General features: G+C 40.5%; 2 protein-coding genes across 5 annotated transcripts; one reads left to right on the top strand and one right to left on the bottom strand.

Moving 5' to 3' along the window:
* The first annotated feature begins 115 nt into the window (after positions 1–115).
* On the top strand, positions 116–21054 carry Klp31E (kinesin-like protein 31E). Of its 4 annotated transcripts, none has more exons than XM_089591792.1 (14): positions 116–727; positions 9846–10230; positions 11507–11956; positions 12567–12879; positions 13140–13447; positions 13649–13687; positions 13969–14212; positions 14307–15576; positions 15682–15906; positions 16399–16521; positions 17668–17836; positions 17944–18049; positions 18124–18949; positions 20388–21054. In XM_089591792.1, the coding sequence occupies exons 1-14, from the start codon at positions 693–695 to the stop codon at positions 20455–20457; spliced, it is 4563 nt and encodes a 1520-aa protein (XP_089447918.1). In that variant the 5' UTR covers positions 116–692; the 3' UTR covers positions 20458–21054. The 4 variants fall into 4 exon arrangements, with proteins under 4 accessions (XP_089447918.1, XP_023248391.2, XP_089447919.1 ...); XM_023392623.2 differs by having other exon boundaries at positions 15679–15906; XM_089591793.1 differs by lacking the exon at positions 13649–13687.
* Positions 21055–22290: 1236 nt separating this feature from the next.
* Positions 22291–25358, bottom strand: PSR (bifunctional arginine demethylase and lysyl-hydroxylase PSR). Its single transcript, XM_014356945.2, has 6 exons — positions 25072–25358; positions 23945–24150; positions 23585–23867; positions 23160–23515; positions 22756–22982; positions 22291–22660 (listed from the first exon to the last, which is right to left on the bottom strand). Exons 1-6 carry the CDS (start codon positions 25142–25144, stop codon positions 22633–22635), a joined length of 1173 nt encoding a protein of 390 aa, XP_014212431.1. The 5' UTR covers positions 25145–25358; the 3' UTR covers positions 22291–22632.
* Between the last annotated feature and the right edge of the window lie 785 nt (positions 25359–26143).

Genomic DNA, 26143 nt, shown 5'->3' with positions numbered 1-26143 from the left:
GGTGGTAGTATAAGCAAAGCAAAAGAGAGAGTAGGGGATAACGGCGTCGGCGGCGAGTATTGTAGATGTAGAAGGGAGCAATAGAAAACTATATAATTCAGTCGAAGCTCCAAAGCCAATGCGAACGGCGGGTGTTATCGCGGCGGCAATCGTTGCTGCGATCGCGAGTGAATGTTATAAACATTAAGTCACATTACAGACTACTAGCGTTAGGAACAAGCGCTAGCTAACGGATAATATGGTGCTGCTGCTGTCAAGTGGTGATAGTTTACAAGCGCGGCATCGGGGCCGAGGAGATGCTCAAATCGCGAGGAACGAGAGCTGATGATCTGTCCTCCTTTTCTCGCCTATTATATATCACACTATACGATGCACCAGGAGTAAACGATCAATTAGCTACTCTGCGGTTGGAGGACCGGTGGGAGCAATCGTGTATATAATCCACTCGGATAGATAATAATAATAATGCACCCAAGTCCGAGCACGTAAAAAATACAAAACACGGGCCAACGCGGTAGTTTTTTTTTTTTTTTTTTTTTTTTTTTAATTTTATTTAATTTATTGTTTCTATTGCCGTTGTAAGTAATTTTCGGAGCACGGCCGCGGAGAGGAGAACTTTGTTCGCTCGGAACGGAGTAGAAATCAGCTGCCAAGTACGGAGAGAGCTGCTGCTGCAGGCGAGAGAGACGGAGATGGCCGACGATTCCAGCGTGCGCGTCGCAGTGCGGTGAGTATATACGTATACATATTGTATACTGTATATTTATGTTGTGTACTTGCGTGATGTCTACAGATATACTTAAGTATACCTGCATCGTATGTATGTACCTGACTATTTCTATTTTACGATTCGGTCGCTCTAAGTATGAGATACGGTACACGTACTTGCTACCTACAAGTACACCCATAGAGAGGAGTTATTTTCGGTCATTTACAAAGGCAGCATCGTTTAATTTGCTCTTTGTTACGGGGGAGGGAGTTTTCTTTATCTGCAAATTGCCTGATTCTTCTTCCTTTATTCGCGAATGAATCGCGATCAATTGATTCATGTGTACTTACCTATACCTATGTATTTCGGAACTCATCTTTCCAAGGTTGCTTATACTTACAGCAGCTGAATGCTGGGAAGGGGACAATGTAAGCCCTCGGATCCCAATAACGCACGCGCCAGAGTATTAGCCCTCGTCCCTGTAGCATAGCCATCATGGCTCGATGGGATATTCTTAATTGACTAGTTCTGTTGAACAATTTAACTGTGGCTTTTTCGATTTCGGCTATCCTCTCCAGCGCCTTTTAAATATTCGACTCGCGTTGTTATACGAAAAGCTCGCCGCTAACCCAGACCTTGAAAAGCTCTGCGGGTCGTGCACCACACCGCGGCACATACATTTATAACATGTAGACAATACATGTTATACTCACTGTTTAAATAATGAAACATTTGAAATTTAAATCAACCTTTACTTCAACCTTTTCTATAGCCGTAAGTATAAAATCTAACGTCACGTTGTTAATAATTCATCAAAGTTTCTTCAACGATGTGTATATATTATGCGTAAAAGGCGAAAGGTCGCGCTAAATATATTTGTAGTGCCAATTGTTGTATCATATACGTATTTCGTTGATTTTCATAAAAAACGACCCTCGTATTATTATAATTTTAAGTAATATGCTCTTATACATAATATACACTTTTGAGGTAAACGATTCGCGGGTTCGAGTGCATCATCAGATAATATGTATAATCATGAGTAACTGGATTACAAAACGACGAAATAAGTCTTGGTAAAAGCGCAAAGAGAGAGTGTACTTACTTGTATTTATACCCGCGAGTCCTCTTATTAAGTACCGAATTTCAAAAGGCAACAATCCACCAAAACAACGCGTAACAAAGACGCTGTACTTAATATGTGTGTATGGAAAAGAAAAAAAATATGAACCCAGCAAGAAAGCAGGATACCTGCACGCGGACGCGCGTAATGGCTTTCCAGCGCATTTTTCCCGCTCCCCTTGTTTTTTTTTTTTCTGCGCGGGTATACACTTGCAAGTACTCTCCTTTTCTCGAGAACTTTCTTGCCGAGGCAGAGTCACGTGGGAGGACTCCTCTCATTGTCTTCCACTTGCTTTTTTTTTTTTTTTTTTTTTTTTTTCTCCGCAACGAGTCCCTTTCCTCGTTACGTGTCCGCGCATTGCCCGCGGAAAAAAAGGTGGAGTGGGATGCGGAGGAATGCGTGCAGAGTTGAAGCTAAAGTTTCACAACATAACGTGAAAGTTATCGATTGCACGCCGAGCAGTGGTTTTTTTTTTCATGCGTTGTCGATCTTCGGCCCTTTCATTAGCCGGCCCGTGATGCGATGTGCACGATAGTACGTTTCCGCGTATATATATATATATATAGTCATATTTATACGCAAACTGCAGCGGTGCTTTCGCTGCCATACACCGCCGGGGGGGGGGACACCAAAGCAAATTTTATCGATTTTGATTTGGCGTCTGGCTGTAGTTGCGGGGCTGTTGATGGCATTGGTCTCGAAAAAAAAGCCGCGCGTCGGCAAAAAGAAAAAGTCGGCGCTGCAAAAGAAATCCAAGTGTATACTTAACGTGTGCGTCGATCGTAAAAAATATACGCATTACCGGGAATGATCGTTAAGTACGTATCACGTGTGCAAAAAAAGAGGAGTGTGTTTTTTGCGTGTGTATAATATGTAAGGCTGCTTGTATGCAAGTGAAGCGTTGTAGGCGCTGGTGTTTTTTTGTTCCTGCTTTTAATTTCCGCCTTGTATATATTATATATACCTACCTGTACTGAGAAAGAGAAGATGATCGGTAAGCCAGAAAAAAAAAAAGAAAGAAACGTCAAAGAGGATATTATCTCTCCCATTCTGCGTTTGATGCTGAATAATGGAGCTTTTCAGCCAATAACACCATCATTCCGTGCATGGGAGGGGGAGAGAAGGATATAATATCAAGACATCTCTCTCGGGGAGTTACAAAATGCAGTTGTAATGTTCAGCAGCAGCGACGAAAAATGAAAAATGATGATGGGCTTGAAAATTGGAGCCTCTCTCTTTGTGAAAAAGCTCAGTTGTTGTTGTTGTTGCCCCGTATAGATATTATACATCACGTTATATACTCAGAGTCCAGCGACTCGTGACGTAAAAATTATCTATAATTGTGTAATGCAAAACCAGTATGCTCGCTCACTCTCCTTCGATTTCTCGGAACGGCAAAACTTCCTCGAAAACTTCCACGGCACATGAATACACTGCCGCCTATGCATATATGCGTACAGGTATGCGTGTACTCGTAGTTCTGGACCGAAGAAGTGATCACCCTAATTATGTGACTCCTCCGGCACTCTCTTACATATAGATATATTATGTGTACACCACCACAGTCTCGCTAGTGAAAGCCTTTTTAATTGGAGCGAGAATATAACTTTACTTGTCATCGCCCCCCCCCCTTACCGACCAGTATACCTGCGCTTCGCTGAATTATGCACATTTCGTTATTTGTTCCCTACAAACGCCGCGAATGAAAGAATATAGGTACATGTGAAATAAACGAGCCATTGCCGGTGGTGCAAATGAACAATATTTTAAACATTTCCTTGCAATGCCTCGGAGGATTTTTCAATGCCACAAACACAATGTGTGACACCAATACGATGATTTACGATCACCTGATGCGTTTCTGCAGCATCAGCGGACACAATTTCCAAGAGAGGGGGGAGGGGGCTTAGAAAGTTTTACGACCTTTCGAGAAAATCATTTCACAAACAACGCCCGGCATGTTACACATACATATATATATGTTAGATAAAACATCTTGAATGAATAAAGCGTGATAGATTTCGCCAGCCCCACATATTATATATACATGTATATTTTCCAGCTCGTGTATATAAATATGTGAATCGCGGTAATGCCACGGTGATAAGTTATTTTAACGCGGGCCCGTTATACTTCTCCCGAATATTTATATGTACACGCTATTATACGAGAAGTACCTTACCTTTCACTTCCGCTCGAAGAAGGCATTAGTCACGTCTTGCACCTATATACCACTTTTATCGAATTGTTCGTAAACGCGCCGATATACTGATGTATACGCATGTATATATATATATTTTTTTTTTGTTCGTAATTAACGCTCGCACATAGTCACCTACGTTTTTATATTAATGTACATTTGAAAAACGTAAAAGTAGATAATCGCCATAAAACATAATAAACATTTTCAATCTTATTCCATAATATGGAGTTGGAGAACGAGGAGTATAAATCATTGTGCATAGCGAATTAAAATATCGCGACCGAGAGAATTTTCCAGTCAAGTCCGAAATCCTTGAGGCGAAGGTCCTCTAACGAAGATCGATCGAGAGTCTCCTTGAGTTCCGCAGCATCCGCACGAAAGCGTATATATTATATTCATAACGTATGTGTGCACCGACACGCGGTCCCACTCCCAAGGCATGTAGGACCGAAGGTATATGCGAAATAAAGACTTTTCTCGGGAAAATTGGAAGAGAAAAAAACGCACAAGTATATATACGTGTTTTCCTTCTCATTAGAGCAACAGCGACGACTGTTGGCTATTTTCTCAAAACGTTGGAACGGCCGCGCGAAAACTTTCTGAAGGTGAAACCCGATTTTCCCCCGCGCGTGTACAGGTGAAAACACAAAGGTATAACGAGTCGTGACGTGAGTTTTCGTGTAGGAAAAAAAAAAAAAAAAAAAAAAAACGGGATACTTATGTCCAAGCTACATTGAGATTTCAACCGAGTGTTACCTAATATTGGCGACTTCTCGCGCCAGTCGTGCATTTTTAGTTTTTGATTTATATCAACAATATACATCTGTCAGCTCCTTGTTTCGTTGTACCGGAGCTTATAATTTCTCATAGCGATTGCAAGTATTTTATTAATAAAACACACTTGACATTAGCGTTGAAATTAGCGTTTGAAACAAATTTTATCATCTTATTATCGCAACTTGTTATCTCGACACTCCTCGTTACCAATATACTGGACGAATTTTGTATCTATATAATATGTGCACACATATAATCTATTGATATCAAATATAAATTTTTTTTTGTTTAATCGCGAGTTCCCAAAACCAGGACAAAAAAGTGCTATCACAGAGTTTTAGGAAAAAATTTTTCTTCATCAATTTAAAAATGTTTGCGACAACGAAATGAAAAATACTTTTACGTTGGGAACGAGATAACATTGTCTTGGGGCTGGGTCTGGCTTAAAAATAAAATAAAAATAAAATACACGTTTTTGACTCGATCAATACGGTCGGTTGGACTCAAAAGGGTGGAAAATGTAAAATAACATGTTTATAGTCTGGTAAGAGCTTCTCAAACTAGACGCTTTGGATTATCCTTTTACCGCCCTTTCGCAGCACTTTCCGATACCTATTGGTTAGAGGAATGTTCGTATCTTAAAAAAAGAAAAAAACCAAAAAAATCGAAATATTTCTCACTTTGGATAGCACTTATCTTGCCCGAGTCGTCGAAATTGTCGGAAAATGATGGTACATTTTGAAAAACCTAACGGAAAAACTTGCTTGGAAGCTCCGAACGTTCGGAAATGTCGGGATTTCTGTGTCATTCCGCTCCGCTCTAAAATTTCTAAAACCAACTGATGCAGGCGAGAGGATGATTCAGCCCATCGTGCACCTACCGAATTCGCAAAATATCCTTTAAACGTGACATAAACATTATGGACACACCTATTAAATAGTTGGACTTGTGATACCAGCTAAATAATCGTGTTCTGTGATGTCACACTTTATTTTCAGTAGACACACAGAGAAAAAAAAAAGCCGTTATACTTCCGTAATCTCTTATTAATTACAATTATTCCCAATTATTACCCTCGTGTACACAGCAGCCACACTGCAAACCGTATATATACGGGATAAACGGTGTGTGCGAGCACATTATTAATTCGATTTGCAACCGCATCGCGCCTCGCCACCGCGATAAAAGCCACGCCGGTGTACTAACACATTAACATAATTATATACATACACAAGCTCATCAAAGTGCATACTCTTATACATATATAAATGTATCGTAATATACCCGAGCTCTACACTATATACATACACATGCATGCGTATAACAAATCGCGACGGCGAAGGTCTCCCCGCTCCGGATGCATGTACGACATGCCGTCATTGCTATACTATACACCAACTACTCCTCGTCTTTTTTTTTTTTTTTTTTTTTTTTTTTTTTGTTTACCTCCTTAAATCAACGTGCATAATGTATACTTGCACGTATATTATTATTGTTATCATACATCTTACATTCGCGTAATGCCTATCTGCTTTTGAAAGCCGCGTGGGTTTTGCAGGCAGGCAGCCTATACCGCGCGTATGGAGCTCACAACCTCCTGTTTTCCGATGAATGACCACTACTTACACACTAGCTCTCTCTCGGTTTTTTTTTTTTTTTTTTTTTTTCCTCGTGACACTCGAGTCCTTTCGTTTCCAACTTACTTATGACGTTTCCTTCCCGGGGCGCTGAGCCGGAGGTGAGGCGAGGCGCTTATATACACAAGTACCTGCCGGGCTTCTCTTTTTCGAGCCGCCGAGTCGGCTATTGTTTCGAAAGAGACCAAAGAATTTTCGGTGGCTCGTTTCGACCCAACATAAATTTCACCGGTTGCTGGGCGCATTTTTTTTTTTTTGCCGCAAAGCGTGTGTACCGATATTTCGCTCATGGGCTGATTAACCATCATTTCCATTGAAAGAGAACATTATTTTTACAAGTAATTTTATATCGAGAAGTAAATCGTCGATTCGAAGCATAATAATTTGATGATCGATAAGCGTTTGCTACCTGATAAGTAATTACGTTTTACTTTTCGTTTTCATTTGGTTGTTTGCAGCCAGCGTTTATCGAACCATCGATTTTTGTCTTACAACTTGTTTCGTCTAGCCTTACATTATTCAAGCAGAGATATATATTTATCCTTACCTAGAGGTAAAAATAACAAAACAGTAAATTACTTTATAACAAATAATAAAAGTATAAAAATATTGCGCGATTCAAGTACATTTTTACTTTTGTTATAGGTTTGAGTAATCCTATGGCTGTCTTTGGTAAATTTTTCAACAGATCACGCAGGAAAACATTAATAATAATTATAGCCACGTTGTCGTACTGTTGAATAAAACATGGGTTTGTTGCTCAAATCAAAACTCGTTATCTTTCCATTGAATCAGTTGGAATTTATGGTAACATTGTGGCTGTATGGAAACTTCATTTCTCAACAGAACAGCATAGTTATTCCCACGTTTCCTGTCCAGCAGTCCCCCGATCGATGCGGTACAGTAACATAATATATACTGTCACAAAGCGATTTCACATGAGTGGGTGGTTTCCGAATCTGAAATTCAGAAGTCAATCAAGAGAGAGAAAAAAAAATCCTCATTTCCATCGCGATAACTTTGCGAACGTTTGATCCCTACAACCCACGCGTCGAGCTTACTCGAACGTATCTCTAAAAATAAACTTTCACCAAAGTCAACAAAAGCTCGTCGTCTCGCTGCGCGTGTATATACACGTATACGCTCAATAAAACCTCATCAAAACAACCAGTCGGTGTAATTTGCCCTGCCACATAATGTCTTTGGGCATTACCCGGCAGCTCAAACAGCATTGGGGCGGGGCTTTCCCGTACTCATCGTTAGAGAGCCTTAACCCTTTGCAATTGTCATCTCCAAGCAAACTTTCAATATTGCTATACAGCGCCGACATAATATATACGAGTACAATAATTATAATCTGTACCAAAAGTACGCGGCGAAGCAAATAAGTCAATCACAAGTAATAATTTAACGCTTATACGGTCCTCCTCCTTTTTTCTGTTTTGTAAATATAGATTTGTACATATTTGTACGCACATCGATTGTTTTTGTTCTTTTGCAGCCGATAAAAAAGAAACACATCATATATTATTCTTTACTAGTGTTACTTTATATTATGTCATTCCTTTTGATAATTTCTAAAATTATGAACTAAACCTCCAGTAGTAGTTCGTAGCTATGAGACAAATTATTTGTATTTTTCATTTTTTTGTCACTCAACTCAGTTTGAGCATGAAAAATAGACTATTACTTGTTGTTAGATGTATCTAACGCGTCAAAAGCCTTAAAAAAAAAAAATTTGTCTATTGAATAAAAAATGTTTCCTTTATTTTCAAAAAACAGGTGTTTATAGGCTCCCGGATGCCTTACTTTCCTCTGAATCAGTTATAATATGACTTCACTTGAAAACGTAATAACTTTTAAAAACCCCAATGATGCGTAGAGTAAAAAATGTCTTCATTACAAATGCATAAGTCATAAGGTTAATTGTTTTATTTTCGTACTTTACCAACAGATATAGTTGAGTGCGTATATAAAGCGGTGACTGCTCCAATTTCCACTCGATGAATATTTAATATCCATACAAGCACTGGAATGACAATCCAAACATTTTGTACGAAAGCGTGAAAATCAATCGAGCAACAATAATATCCCCGTGCCACACTGTAGGTGACGATCATTTTTCATTTTTTTTTTTTTTTCACCCATCAGTGACTGCACGGCGTGAACCCAACGTTGTCGCCAAATAAAAAAAAAAAAAAAAAAAAACAGCACCTTCCCCCCTTGACATTGTTCGCGCGCGTCGAAAAAAAGCCAACAACAGCAGCGCGCGACGACGAGTTATTTGCAATAGACAAGAGGAGGAGGGAAAAAAGCACGCCTAGGTGAAAAACTTCATTGCAAAGCTCGTCGTCTTTGTCGTTTGTTTTTTCGGCGCACTTATACACGTGCTCTCGCGCTCCGGCACTCTCCCCTGCCCACACATACATATATAGACGTATATGTTAATCCACGTGCACGGGTGTATATAATACTTGGGTATGCGCTTACTCCCACGTCTCGTGTACACCTTCTATCTCGATGGAGAGCCGGTTCTCGGTTTTTTTTTTTTTTTTTTCCCACCGTCCCCCGCGCGCGTAGCATTAATGCGAAGAGAAAAAAAAAGAAGAAAAAAATGAGAGAGGGAGTCGACGTTCATTCATGATTCTAGGCTCACGGAACGACAACGCGACATCCGCGTACCTATCCTTGTTAATTATTTTCGGACGCGGGTTACACGCTTCCTCCCGAGTCTCGCACGAACAGGACTAGAAGGGGAGCGATGATTTTTTTTTTTTTTTTTTCGTTCAGCACACCTGTATACATTGTGATGGTCGCTGGTTTCGTTTGAGCTGTCGATACCGCGTGGGCGTTTAATTTGTTCTCGCCATACTTATACGTGTGTCGCGCGGGAGTTGATGGAGACGTCTTTAATAGAAAAAAAAAAAAAAAAAAACGCGCGCTAGAGTTACATATTGCGCGTCTGGCGCAATGTATGCTAATGAGCGTGAAAACTCTTGTTTATTTTCTCTCTCTCTCTCTCTCTCTCCATTTCTTTGTGACGTTTTTTAAAATAATTGTGCAAGCAAAACTCGGCAAAGAAGATTTTGCAATACCTTCTCCTGTCGCGCGTGTGTAGTATATGTATAGGTAACTTTGTTGATATAGAGCCGTATAGGCAATCAAGAGGGCGTTTTGGTCAATTGTATCGTACCGTACACACTAAGGGCCATTCGTGACAAATGTCACACACAAGTTTTTTCGTTCGCTTGAAATGGCCCCTACGGTCTTTGGTGCAGTTTGGTCGCCAAATACGACATATCTAAAATAATGTAGTGTTAATGGTATTGACGATGTATAGATGCCAAGTGGATTGAAAAAAGTAAAGTGATGGAAAAAAAAAAAAAAATGTTTAAGGATCCGTCCGCAAGTGGCTCGCGAGGTGATCGACATGTGCCGGATATGCACCCAAGTGCCGGCCGGCGAGCCGCAAGTCTTCCTCGGGCCGGACAAGGCCTTCACGTACGACTACGTGTTCGACACGAGCTCGGACCAGAGCAGCATCTACGAGACCTGCGTGGCTCGGCTGGTCGACGGCGCCCTCGACGGCTACAACGCCACCGTACTCGCCTACGGGCAAACCGGCTCCGGGAAGACCTACACCATGGGCACGGGCTTCGACGTCGAGATCGACGACAACGTCGTCGGCATCATTCCCCGGGCCATCAAGCACCTCTTCGACGGCATCGCCGACAAACAGGCTCGTGCACGCGAGCGCGCACAGATGCCACCCGAGTTTAAGGTTCGTGTATCCTTTACTACACACCTCATACAATTTTTTTTTATTATGTCACGCGAGTAAGCAATTTGTCACGATGAAGATCGGTTTGAATAACAAGGGGAATCGACCGGTTATTTTCAACGAAAATCCGCTCTTTTTCTCTTTGCCCCCGTTATTGCGCATATAACATTATATATACCTTTTCTTACGAGAAGAAGAAAGAAAAAACAAATGCCCACGCGTTCGTCAATAAATTGTATATTTTAAACTTGCGAGCGAGCTTTTGTCTTTTTTAATGGAATCTCCGTCCGTTTGCGAATAGCGACTTATTGTTTCGTAACTTTTTTTTCCTTCTCGAATCAATGTCTAGAGGCTACACTTTTGTAGTTACGGGTAATGGAAAAAAAAAAAAAAAACTCTCGCGTGGCTGTTTGAAACATTTGATTTGCGATTTTCGCAACACTCCGTCAAGTGTCACGGAACTCGTATCGAGGAAAAAAATAATGACAAATAAAATGAACGACCCTTCGAGACACGAAAAGGAAACGCAAAAAAGCCGCGCGGAGCTTAATTGCGAGACTATAAAATTACTCGATCCGCTCGACGTGAAATGGAACGCGACGTACTCACGCGGGTGATATAATATACATGTATATACCTATACTGTACATCGGAGGGGGGGGGAAGGTAACTCGAGTCGCATATTTTAGATGCGCTAAGAGGCGACATCCTAGACCCGCGCGTGCCACGCGATACTCTCTGTCTCCTACACGACTGTACGTTGCAGTCTATAAGATTATCTGACGAAAAAAACAACAAAATAAATAAAAAAATAATAATAACGATAAACTCGGTGTGACTCGGGTCTGAGAATCGTGCGAACGCAGTGGTCCATGCGATGCTTTTTGGTTTCAGACGCCCACGCGATTACGTTTCACGTTCGCTGTGGTGCTTCGATCGACTTGGTAAATGGAAAAAAAAAAAAAAAAATAGACTTGACAAATAAAACTGATCGGAGTAGGCCGTGGTCATCTCGTTTGTGTTTATTGACATAACGCTCGCTCCCTCGCAATGCCACCGCGCTAAATTTTCATTCGCATCCAAAAGATGCCTTGCATTTCCACTCAATTCCATTACGAATCCCTGGTATTTAAATTTACACGAATAAACTGTTTAATTGATGATGTATCGATCGGCACTGCGTCGCATCTCCCACATTATGATGGATATTAACAAAAATAAACATTGTTTTATTGATTACGCGTGCATACTTATATAATGTATACAATGATGGCAGGTGACGGCGCAGTTCCTCGAGCTGTACAACGAGGACTTGAAGGATCTGCTGGAGCCGGGCGGTCCCAGGGGTGGTGCTCGAATCCACGAGGACACGGCCGGTAATATCCACCTGGCCGGGGTCGAGTCGCAGCTGGTGACCGGTCCGCAGGAGGCACTGGAGTACCTGCGTCTGGGTGCCCTGTCCCGTACGACGGGCTCGACGCAAATGAACACCCAGTCGTCGCGCTCGCACGCCATATTCACCCTGTACGTGAAGCAACAGCGATGCGTCAGGGTCGAGGATCCGGACGCGGACGTCGACACCTCGAATTCCATGGAGACCGCCAACGAGTTCGAGACCCTCACCGCCAAGTTTCACTTTGTCGATCTGGCCGGCTCCGAGAGGCTCAAGAGGACCGGGGCTACCGGCGATCGCGCCAAGGAGGGCATATCCATCAACTGCGGACTGGTTGGGCTTCCTTTTTTCCCCCCCCCCACATTTGCATGCGCTTTCGCGTATGTTGTATGATCCAGCGCCTCGTGTTGCATGAAAACTCACACGCGGGGAATTGCATGAAATAACATATGAGATCGCGATGATGATCGATTCATCGTAAGCTCGGGGTGATTCTTCAATTTGATTTAGTTGTTTCGTGTAATATGTATCGCGACGCTAAGACAACTCTGCGAAAGTATTTTTCATTGGTACAGTATATTTTTGGATCCCTTTTATATATGTCGAACGATTTTTTCGTAAACAAAGTAAAAGAGCCGATCGTTCGGAATGATGATTCCGAGTCGTTGCAGGTAAACCGCGGACTTTCGAGAAATATATCGTGATAAACTTGTGCGCGGAGGGATAATTATTGAATAAGTATACACTCGTGGCAACGTAGCGTAACGAAGAGCTCGAGCTGTACGGGTATTCCGCGCCTACGCGCGACTGGATCATGAAAAATTCATAGAGGAAATACTTTTGTACGCGCTTCGAATTTCAATGAGTTGGGGGATTATATTGGGTGGCAATCAATTTTTCGAAAAAACCATGAGCGTAAAGTCTGAAATGTGTGTGATGACAGCTGGCACTGGGCAACGTGATATCAGCCCTGGGTGACAAGACGAAAAAGGCGTTGCACGTGCCGTACCGCGATTCGAAGCTCACGAGGCTACTGCAGGACTCGTTGGGCGGCAACAGCCAGACCGTCATGATTGCCTGCGTTTCGCCGAGCGATCGCGATTTCATGGAGACCCTCAGTACCCTCAAGTACGCCAATCGAGCCCGCAACATTAAGAACAAGGTCACCATCAACCAGGACAAGAGCTCGAGGACCATCGCTTCGCTGAGACGCGAGATACAACAGCTGCAGATCGAGTTGCTCGAGTACCGCCAAGGTGGGTGTGCAAATTTCCTCTTTTTTTGTTTTATTGAATATTGAAGAGGCGCACTCTGCTGCTACCACTCGTTTGTTCTGCATTTTTATTTCTATTGTACAGCCTTTATTATTCACAAGTGCACGTACTATATGGCGCGAAATAAAAGATTCAGCGCGATACGTGCGCGTGTATAAAACACGATGCATCATCTTTTTTACATCTCAAGATTTCAATACTCATCGCCTCTCTGATCACCGATTGATTTTTATGAATGTCAGGCAAGCGCGTGGTCGGCGAGGATGGTATGAATGACGCGTGGCACGAGAACCAGATGCTGAGCCACGAGTTGCAGAGCCTGCGAACCCGAGTGAAGGCGCTCTCGGAGACGGTGGACGCCTTGACGGCGAAAAATTCACTGCTGCTCGCGGAAAAGGCGGCGGGCCAGTGGCTCTCGTCTGGCGCGGCGGCTGCCGGTGGCGACGTTACCGGCCTCGTTCAAGGATACCTGCAGGAGATCGAGGAGCTCAGGGCGAGGCTGCTCGAGGCTGAGGCGCTCTACCAACAGCTCAAAAAGCGACAGATGCACGTAAGTTTATACTCACGCTGTTTTCTTACCGTTGCGCAACTAATTGTTGTGTCATTACGAAAAAAAAAATAATAAAAAAAAATACGTTTAGATCAGTTAGTCACGGTGATTTTTGCACAACGTGTACGTCGTTGTACGAAAATCCTGTTGAAATTTCTTACAACAGTTTGATGGCAAGTTTAAATTTATTGTTGTACACAGCAATCGTTTGGACTAGATAGTCAACCCGAAAATTTACAGGTACAGTTTCTTGGACGAAACCTATCAAAGTAGAAATACATATTATATTTATTCACCTTTACAATTCATAAACTCTAGATGTGGAAAGTAGCAATTATTTTTCTTTTTTATAACTCTTGCACAAATTAGATGACACAATCCTTGCGTAATATAGATTATTCTTATAACTTACAATTTGATCCATTTTTGCGAATAGTAGAATTCAGCACGTTGCATTCAGTATTTCTATACTCCCACGATTCTCCTCGATTTTTTACGATACTTTTACGTACCTTGATCAGATGAACGCAACAAGCAACCCATACGCCACAGATGTGTCGCATAATAACGACTCTTCCTCGCTACTGTTGGATGCCAAGAAGGAGTTGCAAAAGGAAAAAGCTCTTCTGGCCAGCCTTAAAAATCAGCAAGCGCAAAATTCCAACATGACCGGCAAAGACACCGAGGATGCGGATATGGAGGATGCCGAGAACGGCCAGGAGTCGATGAGCGAGGACGAGTCCGACGATGACTCGGATCGCAAAGGTGGGTTTGTGGTTTCGACAAAAAAAAAAAAAAAAAAAAAAAAAAAAAAAAGTTTTCTCAATTTGATTCACGTTGACGGTAAAATAAATCGTAGAAGAGGACGAAGAGGAGGAGGCAATGAATCGCGAGCTAGAGAACCTCACGTCCAACATCGACGTGAAACAGAGGCTCATTCAGGAACTCGAGCTATCGCAGAGGCGACTTCAGACCATGAAGCAGCACTACGAGGACAAACTGGCCCAGCTGCAGCTCCGCATTCGGGACACGCAGGAGGAGAGGGACAAGGTGCTGTCCTCGCTACAGAATCAGCCGTCCGCTCCCACGGAGAAGGCCAAGAAGCTACGCGACGAGTACGAGAAGAAGCTCTCGGCCATGCAGAAGGAGGTCAAAATGCTGCAATCAGCGAAGAAGGAGCACGCGAGGCTGCTCAAGAGCCAGACCCAGAACGAGAACAGACTACGGGGTCTACGAAACGAGCTGGCCGAGATGAAGCGGGCCAAGGTCAAGTTGCTGAACAAAATGCGCGAGGAGGCCCAACGCCACAAGGAGAACGAGCTCAAACGCAACCGAGAGATTGCCCAGTTGCGCAAAGAGAGCCGTAAGAACGCAAATATGATTCGGACCCTCGAGGCGGACAAGCGAATGAAGGAGGTGGTGCTGCGACGGAAGCAGGAGGAAGTCACTGCGCTCAGAAAACGAGACCGCGGGCTTAGTTTGAAGGTTGCGGGCAGGACGGCGGTCTCAAAAGTCGTCAATCCGAAGGCTCTAAAGCAGCGGTGGCAGACTTTCGAGCGGACAATCACGAAGCAGGCACTGGCCAAGCAGGCAGCCGCCGAGACCGAGCGTGAAATGGAACGACTGCTCCAGGAGAGGGAAGAGCTGGGCAGAGACCTGGAGAGGCTAAAGAAGCACAGGGCAGCCGTCGGCTCGGCGAAGGGTGACACAAGCGATCTCGACGAAGAGATCGATAATGTCACCAGCAAAATTAGCTACCTGCAGGACAGTATCTCCGAGTGCCAAAGAGCGATGGTGGAGATGGGAGACGCCGAGGCCGAGAACGAGAGCGAGACAGGTGCTGAGGCCCTTTTGGGTACGATTAGATCGGTAGAAGAGGCTCAGTACATGATGCAACGAATGCTAGACTTTACGATCGAGCAGAGTTACATAGCGGCCCAGAAACAACTCGAGGCTCGCGATATGGAGAGCCGACTGAAACAAGTCGCCCAAGAAAGCGACGTGCAGCACCAGCTACTTGAACACGTGTTGCGCGACAGGGATCTATTGTCCCTCACCAATAGCAATAATACCAATAATTCGATAGCGGCCTACAGTCCACCGAGTTCGCGTAGTTCATCTCCTGACAAGTAAGCGTGTAGAAACGGTGTTGTGTCGATTGAGGTGGTAGAAATAATATTTTACGACTAATAACTCTTTTATTTTTTGTTTTTCGCAATGTCATCTTGTAGTAGCGAAAGTCTCACGCAAAGCCTAACGACGAGCCTAACGCAGAGCTTGGGTGGAGATGATAAGCCACGAAGTATTAAGGTTCGACGGCGGACCACGCAGCCCCAGGAGCTGCTCTACGGCATATCAACAAACTCCGAGAATCAAAAGAACGAGGATCAAAATCAAAACCAGCACCAAAATCACAACCATTCACTGACGAGGGTTCCCAGCGCACCAGGCAGCCTAAAGTTTGTTATTTTTCTTTTATTTTATAATTATACTTCACTTGGACTATGGCACGACTGGGCTTTTCGGATCTGTGTTCAAATCTTTGCGCAAGGCTTAAAATTATCTATATTTCACATGCTTGTCATTCATTTCATTCAAATGCAAAGAGGATGTCACGAAATCATCAAATCAAACGTGCAAAAATCAAAATTTCATTGCAACACTTGATTGCACTGTAATGCTGTCCTTGCTGGGCTTACAATTTTTTTTCCAACGATTTTCAGATTTTCACCGTCGCTTATGTACTGTCTATGTTTTGTTCGATAGGCATTAGTCAGCAAGAGGGTGATTATTAATTTTTTTTTTTTTTTTTTCAATTTCTGAGCCAAAGATTGAAAAACACGGAATCCCGGTAGCCGAGTGGTGGGTGGTCTGATACATATGTGAGACAAAACGTAGTTATAAATGGAAAAAAGTAATGGTGCATAAAAACTTGAATTGCATGATCCTAGGGGGTTGGTACTCGCTAGGAATCAGTACGGCAGTGGGTTGATCGGCTCGCCGACGCTCAGCCGTCGCGACAGCACGTCACCGCGACCCCTGCGCCGAGCTCTTCACGCAGGTGGCGGTTCCATGTGAGTGACAGTGCTCCAGCTGGCTTTCACTTATTTTATCCTGTTGTACTTATGTCTTGACATTTTGCACAGTGCACTCTATTGTTGTTATTTTTATTTTTTACTATCAAACTTGATACAATCACTTTTTTTTCTCTATTCTTTCTACCTTGTATTTTTTTAGTTTTGGATCATGAGATCGGCGATGTGTGTAAATCGCAGATTGTATTTAAAGTGCCTTCCAATCAGACAGATAAATAATGTGAAAATTGGCAGCTAGGAGCTTAATTGTCCAATTCCACACAACAACACGAGTGTTTATCTCTTTTTTTTTTTTTTTTTTTTTTTTCCAACTCAATAAATAAACAAAAAACTTTTTTTTAATTACATACTCACAAAGTGCTTAATGAAATTAACGACTGTGTAGAAATAGAGTGTATCGAAAAGATTTTTAACCCTCTACATGGCAAATGAAACAATAATGAAGTTTTTAACTATGGAGACTCTAATGCAAATACTTACGTAGAGTGTACAAATGAATATATTTTTAAATTGTACTTGATCGTCAGAAAAAAACAAAGGTGTGTAAATATTTATGCATGTATCGTTGAAATACATAAAAAGTCCTGTCCAAGGCTTATAACAAAAAAAAGAAAATGTACTATACAACCAGTTGTATGTAACAAGCAATATAACTCTATATTTGTACAGCTTTCAAATTATTGAATAAATGATATAAATAAATTAAAAACTGTACCCCATGGATTTGTTTACCAATGAAAAAAAAAAAAAAAAAAAAATCTCTCCTTAACGTTTAGCGCGCAATATTTTAATAAAAGCACACGCAATAAGTATAAAATCGTAACCCAAATAAAAAATTCACTCAAAAGCAATACTCACTCGTTTCTCAAAAACTCACACAAACACTGCACATATTAACTAACATCCATCAGCTTTATTCTTAATACCGCCGCGCATTCAAAGTGATGCATGAAGCTGTCTGTTCATCATGCCAAAATGTACATAAATTCAGTAGTATCTTAAAAAAGCATGCGATCTTAGATGTAAATGTAATTTTTGCTACCTGTATGGACTAATAAAGTATACTTAAAAGGTGCTTGAACTAACGATGTTTTGCTAAACTAACAAATTGACGGCCTAACCCAGGGAGCAGGTAGCCTTGATGGACACCTCGTCGCCGCCGGGCTCGCCCACGACGTATCGCCGCTTCAACAGTCGCGAGGAGAACGTCTTTTCAAGGCTGACCGCCACCAGACAGACCATGCACGTCGAGCATTTACCAACCAAGGGCGTCATTTCCAATTACCAGGGAAAGGTCAGAATTTTTGTTTTTTTTTTGTCAACAGTGAAAGCTGTAATTTTAAAACTTTTATCTCATATTCTGACAAATATTTTTATTTATTTTTTTTTTTTTTTCTACAGAGCGTTCCCAGGGCTATACTGCAGTGCACGCACGTAGCCGAAGGCCACAGCAAAGCCGTCCTGTCGATTTGCGCAACCAACGATTTACTCTTCAGCGGCTCGAAAGGTTTTCTTTTTTCTTTTTTCCCCAAAATGCACACTTTTTTTCATCTCACAGCACATATTCCTAATTTTTTTCAGATCGAACGGTTAAAGTGTGGGATCTGGGAACTGGCATCGAGAGCACATCGCTGAGTGGTCACCCAAATAACGTCGTCGTCGTCAAGTACTCGACAGCTCATCGGCTACTGTTCAGCGTCTCAGCGGCTTACGTAAAAGTTTGGGACCTGCGTAGTGGCAATAGCTGTATTAAAACTCTGTTTTCGTCGGGCCAAGCCCAGAGCGGGCCCTTGAACCTCGCGACACCCTCGCGCACACTCCAGATGCCCGTGGGCGAGACGACGATCAATGACCTCGCCCTAGGTCTCGACGACCACGAGCTCTACACGGCGTCGAGTGACAAGGTACGGATCTGGGACCTCAGGAAACTGGCCTACATTGGCAAACTCAGCACGCCTCACGCTGCCGCTGTCATGTGCCTGAGCGTTTCGGATGACGGGAGAGTCATCACTGGGTCGAAAGATCACCTGGTGAGCTTGGTAGAGCCAAACATATCTGGCCAGTCGCTGAGCTTATCGCCGCCGCATTACGATGGGGTACAGTGCCTGGCGACCCGCGGAAGCACGCTGTTTTCCGGCTCGAGGGACATGTGCATCAAGAGGTGGGACTTGAGTCGAATGGAGCTGGTTCAGTCGCTCAATAATGCACACAAAGACTGGATCCTGGGATTGTGCCTTATCAACGGTGGATCAGTCATGGTATCGGGTTGCCGAGGTGGTTTCTTGAGGGCATGGTCCGTGCCCACTTTTGGTGACAATGCGAGTGAGTTCCTTGGCGAGGTACGCGCTCACACCTCTGCTATAAATGCCACCGTCGCCAACGATCAGCACATCTTCACAGCCAGCAAGTGAGTACAATTTTACGTCGACACGGCGGTAATATATATATATTTCTAAGCAACTTTTTCAGTAGTTAGAAATCGGGTTTGGCTTTAAGGGGATGCGATACAACAAAATGCTGTTTTGTAAATATGATAATTGAAAAAAAAAAAAAAAAAAAAAAAAAAAAAATGTAAAACTGGACGAGTTGACTTTTTTGGATAACTTTAAAAATATTAACGCGAAAAATTGTCGTTTAACGAAATCTACAAGATAGGATTTTGAAGTAGACCAACATCCCCTTGATGTCAATTAAATAGTTATTAAAAGTTATTAAAAGCTTGGATCGTTGGTTGCAGCTCTGGTGAAGTAAAGCTGTGGCGAAGTAAAGCTGATTCTTCTTTGACCACGTCCACAGTTTCCTTATAACTTGATCCGCTTATCCTTTGGTTGGTTTCTATTTGGTTATTTCTGTTGAGTGTCTATCTTTTCTATCAAGTAGTTTAATTAAGGTACTGGGATATACATGTAGGTAATCTAGTCATTAATTCTCTTTTTAACATTTCATTGGTACTTACTAAGATTAAATCAATTATTCTAATAAAAATATACGTTTTAATAACTGTTTGTCGGAAACAAGAGTTAAAAAATTTTCCATTTGGTTGTACATGTGCTTAATATTTTGCTAATGAAAAGTACAAAGAAGAAAAAGAAAAATTAGAGTAGAGAATAACGATTTTTATCAAGATTAAAAATCGTATTCAGCCTTAATTAATTTTTAAAAGAGTACACCTGTAGAGATACTGTTTCTGTGTATTTTTAAAGTTCCTTGTTTTAAGTATGTAACAAAATAAGCCATCTACTAAGCCTGTATAATAGCCACTTCAAAACAAGACGAGATGGTCTCAACTCGACTCGATATCGTCTCAAGGTCTCGAAAAAAAAATCTGCGTGAACCTCGGATAAATTTTTGGAGACCTCGAAACGAAAGCGAGACGAGACGAGAATTTGAAAAATTTTACGAGCTTAAAACTAAAAGATTTCGATACGAGACGAGAAATCTCGTAGCATTTCTTAGTGCATATCCCATCCATCGATCTCATCATTCACAATCTCATCATAATCATCCCTATCAATATATTAGACTGTTATTCATAACAAATGTGTTTTGCAGGTTCTGTTTTTTATATAAATATTTACTTCCACTGACACTACTAGTATATACTACCGCTCTAACAAGCACAGGTATATTATTATGCACATGCTTGTTAACTCTTAGAACAACTCGTCACTCGTCTCAGTGCCAAGACATGTTTGCTACCTGTCCTAAACTAAAATAAAAAATTCTCTTTGAAAATTCGTTTTTTTGCATGTAACCTTCAAGCTTTTATTCTATGTACTTATTATTGTCATTCACGCAAGTTTCGAATGTACTTACATTGATTGTGTTATTTTGCGTGTATCAAGCGATGGCAACGTGCGGATGTGGAACTTCAACAACCGGACTTTCCAAAGGAGCATCTCGCTAAAGTGCTAGCACGTGAAGTATTTTATTTATTTAGTGATATTTCTCGCTTATATTTATTCACCTAGTTTTTATTAATTTGCGGTAGGAATCTAGCAAATATTATCGATTATTGGAGACACGACGAACAAATACTTAATGAAATTTTTTTTTTAACAATTGAAGGTGCGAGATTATTTTCTCCGTATTTTCCGCATTTGTTGATGTATTTATGCTATTTGTTTTCGAGTACTTTTAAATATTTAACAAGCTGTAATGAACTTTTTTTTTTATACTGCGTGTAAGTATAGGCTATGCTGATTAATTTTCACGTGATATTTTATAGACTTTTATAGGTTGTATAATAATGTTACCGTTGGAGTCGAAAAATGAACTTCAATGCATATAATATGTGCACTTCTCCAAAAGCGCCTAAATAAATTATACAATAAAATTATATTTGAAAAAACTGAAAAAATTGGGCGTTAAGTAGCATTTATTTTATTATAAACGTAAAAATGATCATAATTGTTATTCTTAGTACAAACAATAATTGTCGATTACAATAACAATCAATGTAGTCTGAAAAAACAAAAATGTTAAAATCAAAACCAAAAATCCCAACTTTATACATGCAAAATAAATGATCAAAATGAAAAAAAAAAAAAAAAAAAAAAATGTAACTAAATAAGAACTGTTATGCGTTTTATTAATTTAGATTTTTCTATCATAGTATCACAATTTGCTTCGAATTATGTAGTACAAAAACCCTTAAGTATAAGGCCGTCTATACGAGAGAATCGGCATATGTCGACTTCTTTTTGAAAATTGCGGAAGAAACTACTTTCATCGTTCATGCCTGCATTTATCGATCCCTTTTTCAAAACGTTGAGAGCAGCAGTAGCAGCACATTTGTCTTAATGGTAAGTAACTCTGCTGCCACTCACTGACTCTGATCCTATTGTTGCGCTATGCATATGGGCACAGCACAGTGGTACGAAATTTGTTTTTCGAATGTATCCTATTCGCTTCGTCATACAAAGAATAAGTAAGGGTCAGCAGAGAGTGAACGTTATCTTTGATTTTGAAATTTCGATGGAACCAAATTAAAAGTAATGAGAGCCACGGTGTTTTTTGTTTTGCGCTGTTTTTCCCGTATACAACATAATTCACAAGATTATCGCAGTAATTGACCTCTTTTTAATAATACGCGACGTTTCCGGAAATTATAACTGGTTGGCCCTGCTAAAAGGTAATTTTTTAACAGATTTATTCTGTGTGTCTTTCGAACTTTAGGTCCAACTTTATCTTATAAAATTATTGGCTGGTTACATAGCGTAGTTTGTTAAAATGTAAGCAAATGACAACATTCATTTTTTATAACTGCCGTTTAATACTCCACATCAGGTAAGAGTTTCGTTTCAGCTGTAGACTTTTTGTGCAGTAGACAAGATTTGCTTTGCGCATTGTAATCATCGGTTTCACCGTAACTCTGGATTGCTTTTAGTAAAAAATGCTGTTAAAAAATTTTTTGAGTCATTTGAACGGTTTAAACTAAACAATTTTAGAAAATAAATACGATTCGCAGATATAATTGAAAAAAAAAAAAAAACTTAAGAGAGCGAATGTATACATCACGGGAGACAACTTTCTCATTGATTCAGTCAATTTCCATCACCGATACATGTATAAAGGATAGGTATAGATTTTGCTCGTTCTAATTATCGTTATAATGTAAAGAATCATTACAATAAATATTCTTTACATAGTGAATTTGTTTATTTTTTTGTGTTAATGTGTTATGCAGTTTTAACAAATAATTATAAAAAACTTTCAACTTATACAAATTAAATGGATTAACTTAATACAGTAGTTGGATTTTTGAGCAAAACGCAGTATTATCTTTTCATTTTTTTGTTATCTTTGTTTTTATTATTTCATACGATCGTAAAAAATGTCACAAGGCATAATTAAAATTTAAAAAGTATTTATTTATTGGTGCATATAAATAATCGTTTCCAAATTGGTCACACTATGTCGGGTCGTATTGGCACTTTCCATTGAATCACCTCACTAAGAGTTCCTCAACGAGTGGTCTTTTTGACACCTTAAGCAGTTCCCAAATGATTGTGGTATGTCCCCAGCAACTGTACAACATTCCCCGAGGGCTGTCATCCATCGGTGGTCGAGTGTCGTCTTTATCCTTCGTCAGGGCTGAGTGTTGTTTAATTTTCGTCTAAGAAAAAAAAGTGTATTGTAAAAAACAATAAAAAGAAATAAATTTACTTAAAAAAAAAAAAAAAAAAAAAACTGCGATATGCGTTAATTTACCTTTTCTTTTTTTTGTGTGAAGCAAGTCCGCTATCTTCGCTGTCTTCAGATTCACTGCTGCTACTACTGCTGCTGCTCGAAGAACTGCTAGATGAACCGCTCGAGGAGTCACTAGCTACGCCTGTGTCTTTTTTTACGTCAATTGTCTCTGCAAGAGCCGCTAATTCTGGCTCCTTTTCTCTTAGTACTTTTAGCCATTTGCGCGACAATTTCGGTCGACCTCGAACCTGAAAATAACATTGTATCAGATTTTTTTTGTTTTTAATTCAATACAAAAATATTATCTTGACGAATGATAATCCTTATCAGATATTAATATTTTGGAAAATTAAAATTAAAAATAAATGTTAATCCATTTTTTATTTGAAACTTAAGAGTATAAAACGCAATGAAGCTTGTCTTACCGTCTTGTGCCATACGACCGGAAAGTTAGTTCGGGAACAAAAATTTTGCGTTACAGCAATTGTATCATCGAGATTAAGAACAACATGCCACCAGCCACCAGGCACAAATACTGTTTCTCCAGGATTTTGTAAAATTTCTATAGGTTTGCAGTCTTGTGGCCACGTCGGCAGTTTCGTACGGGGATAAATAACGGAGAACCAGGTGATAGCTTCGTCTCTCTGCTTACCACCTTCTGCACCAGTTACTTTTAAGAGCTCTCTAGGAGTATGAGTAGGAAACAAACACCATCTCTTGTGTCCAGAGATAAGGGCGTTCCAGGCACTAGTTCCAAGAGGATCTATGTGAATTCCAGTTCCTGATATAGAAAATATGTATTAGTTGTATTATTGAAATTTTTATTTTAAGTAGTGTATATCTAACTTACCGGATCTCTCAGGCCCCATAACAAACCAACGATAAGGGGGTCTCCTGTGTTCCCCAGCATGTTGGAAGAGATCGTCTCGGAAGTACAATGGAATCACATAATCTTCCAACAGCTTTTTTCTTCGAGGATGTTCACCGAAGGAACTGTCAAATATATATAGCGGAGAATCATCCTCATTGTTCTGCATGTAGCGAATGTAATATTTCATTTTCATTTTAACACTATAGCCCTCGTTATCCTCTCCACACTTAAATTTTTGGTTTCTATATTTCTTTGCCAACCTCTGTAAATTTTTATTTGGCAAAATGTTGAAAAAAAACATATAACATAAATATTTTTTTATCAAGAATCGTATGTTACCTCTATCGTCCATTTGTATTGTGCCTTCCAGCCATTCTGAACACCTTTTATTATCACAGGTATGTAAGGTTTTTCGAACCTCCTAATAAATTCATCAGCTGAAACTTCAGCCTCGTTAATACGTTCAACATTATCTTGGAAGTCCCAAAATTGTCGGAATTTTTTGTAATAATTATGCTGGGTCCAAGCTGTCCTGTCAGCAAGTTCTGTAAATGAAATATTTCGCTACTTACTGAATACAAGATCCTTTCAAAGAGTATAAAATTAATAAATAATATAAAATATAAATTACTTTACAACTACAGTTAAAAAGAATCAGTGACATAATTATAAATAAATAATAACTTGCTTCTGGAATGACTTTGCAATGGAAATTTTAAAACGAAGCTCTCAAATTGACGGGAATTGACACTTTTTAATTTTTACGTGCGTAAAAATGAATTCACTCTTTTAAAACATAAAATAAACGTTCGACTCCTACCTTAAGCGAAACAAGATAGGTACTTAAGTTGGTATACTTAAGCATAAAAAAAAGGTCAGTGGCAAAGATTTGACGTGTACCTATTACGTAAAGCAACAACGGTATCAAACAGTTTTTCAGAGGCTCGTCATATGAGTGATTCATTAATTGTTTCTTTTTTTCTCAGCTTGAAAAGAGCAAGACGTTTCCAATCGATTAGCCAAAGTGTATCATAAAGAAGAAAAAAACGAATCCATCCTTGGAAGGGCATGAAACATGCTCAGCTCGCTAGAGAAAATTGGAGCAGGAGCAACGTTCATCGGCAAAATGGATAAGGTATGACAATGTGCGGTGAACAGCGAAAGCTCACAACGAATTCACTGTCGGATTAAGCGTGTCAAATTCAAGGACAATCCGACGTACACAACATACTATACATGGCCGTATATATGGAGGCATACAGCACACCTACACACGACGGTTGCGTAGAGGTTATGGAGAAAGAGAGAAAAGAATTTAGGGCATGCATATAAATCTACCGCTCTAGAACACATGGGATTGCAAATAGTTATTGGGACAGGAGGGTAAGGATATATACGCAAAGATGGGGTCGATCCTGACCCTACTTGAAGCATAATCATGATGACGAAAATACACGTCGACTTACCGGGTCTTGCTTTTCTTTTGATTTCACGAATGCGTTTTCGCGATCGGTGATCCAGCTTTAATTCCTCCGACATCTTCGTGCACAATATAACTCTGAACTAATGCACGGCACCCTCGTCGTCGTCACCGTTTTTACAAAATAGAGATAAAAATAACTACTCTAATTGTCCTGCTGTCCCTTGTATAAAATATAAATACGTAATTATTTGTACAACACTAACACAAACTTTATTTACAAATTGGGTATTGCGGGACACACGACACTCCGCAGGACGAAGAGCAAAAGAGCCGTCGGTCGACTGATCGGCTCCTGTCTGCTCGTCTCTCTTGCTTGCTTCATGTATACCTATACCTACATACGAGTTACGAGTATGTACTGTGAGCTGTGAGTACTGTCTGAGAGAGCTAGAGTATATTATACCTAGTTATACGCAGTATACGCAGCATATGACCATGTATACTTGTAAACTTCTTACAGACTCCAGGAGGTGTCGTCACCGCGGCATTTTTTGTTGAGCCTTGACTCTCTCCTTCACGAGCAAGCTCTATTTTTACACATTACTTTTTTTACGCAAGTGAGAGGAAATTTAAGGGAATCGTATGATTTATATTATAAAATTACGATAGAATTTTGTACTCTGGACATTAAGAGACATGCAATTGAAAAAAATTGTAGCAGGGCGTTAAAGTTGTCTGTCTCTATATACGTGCCTACGTGACGAACGGTAAGAGAATCATGTCCCGTTCGTTTTTTGAGAGAGAAAGAAAAAGAGGATAGAGAGGGGGACTAGGGGGGAGGGGAGCAGAGAGAAGTTCATTGCTCCGAAACGAACTTATTATCTTTTTTCAATTCTAATGCTTGTAAGTAAGTATACGAGTACTTGCGCCTGTCTTTTAAAAGGTTCAAGTGATTTTATTCAACCAGCGGAAATTCGATTTCTTGAGATTATCTACACTTTCGTTTTGAACACTTGCACTGTTTGAAAAATTGTTCAAATCGCAAATAAAAATTTACCGACACATAATAATAATACATTCCCTATTATTTTTAACAAAAATAAATTTTGTATCAT

The sequence above is a fragment of the Copidosoma floridanum genome, unplaced genomic scaffold, assembly GCF_036245765.1.
Source record: "Copidosoma floridanum isolate Cflo_tuat_1 unplaced genomic scaffold, Cflo_Japanese_pri ptg000013l, whole genome shotgun sequence".
NCBI lineage: Eukaryota > Metazoa > Arthropoda > Insecta > Hymenoptera > Encyrtidae > Copidosoma > Copidosoma floridanum.
The sequence above is the reverse complement of the archived record's forward strand: the minus strand, read 5'-3'. Positions and strand labels throughout refer to the sequence as shown.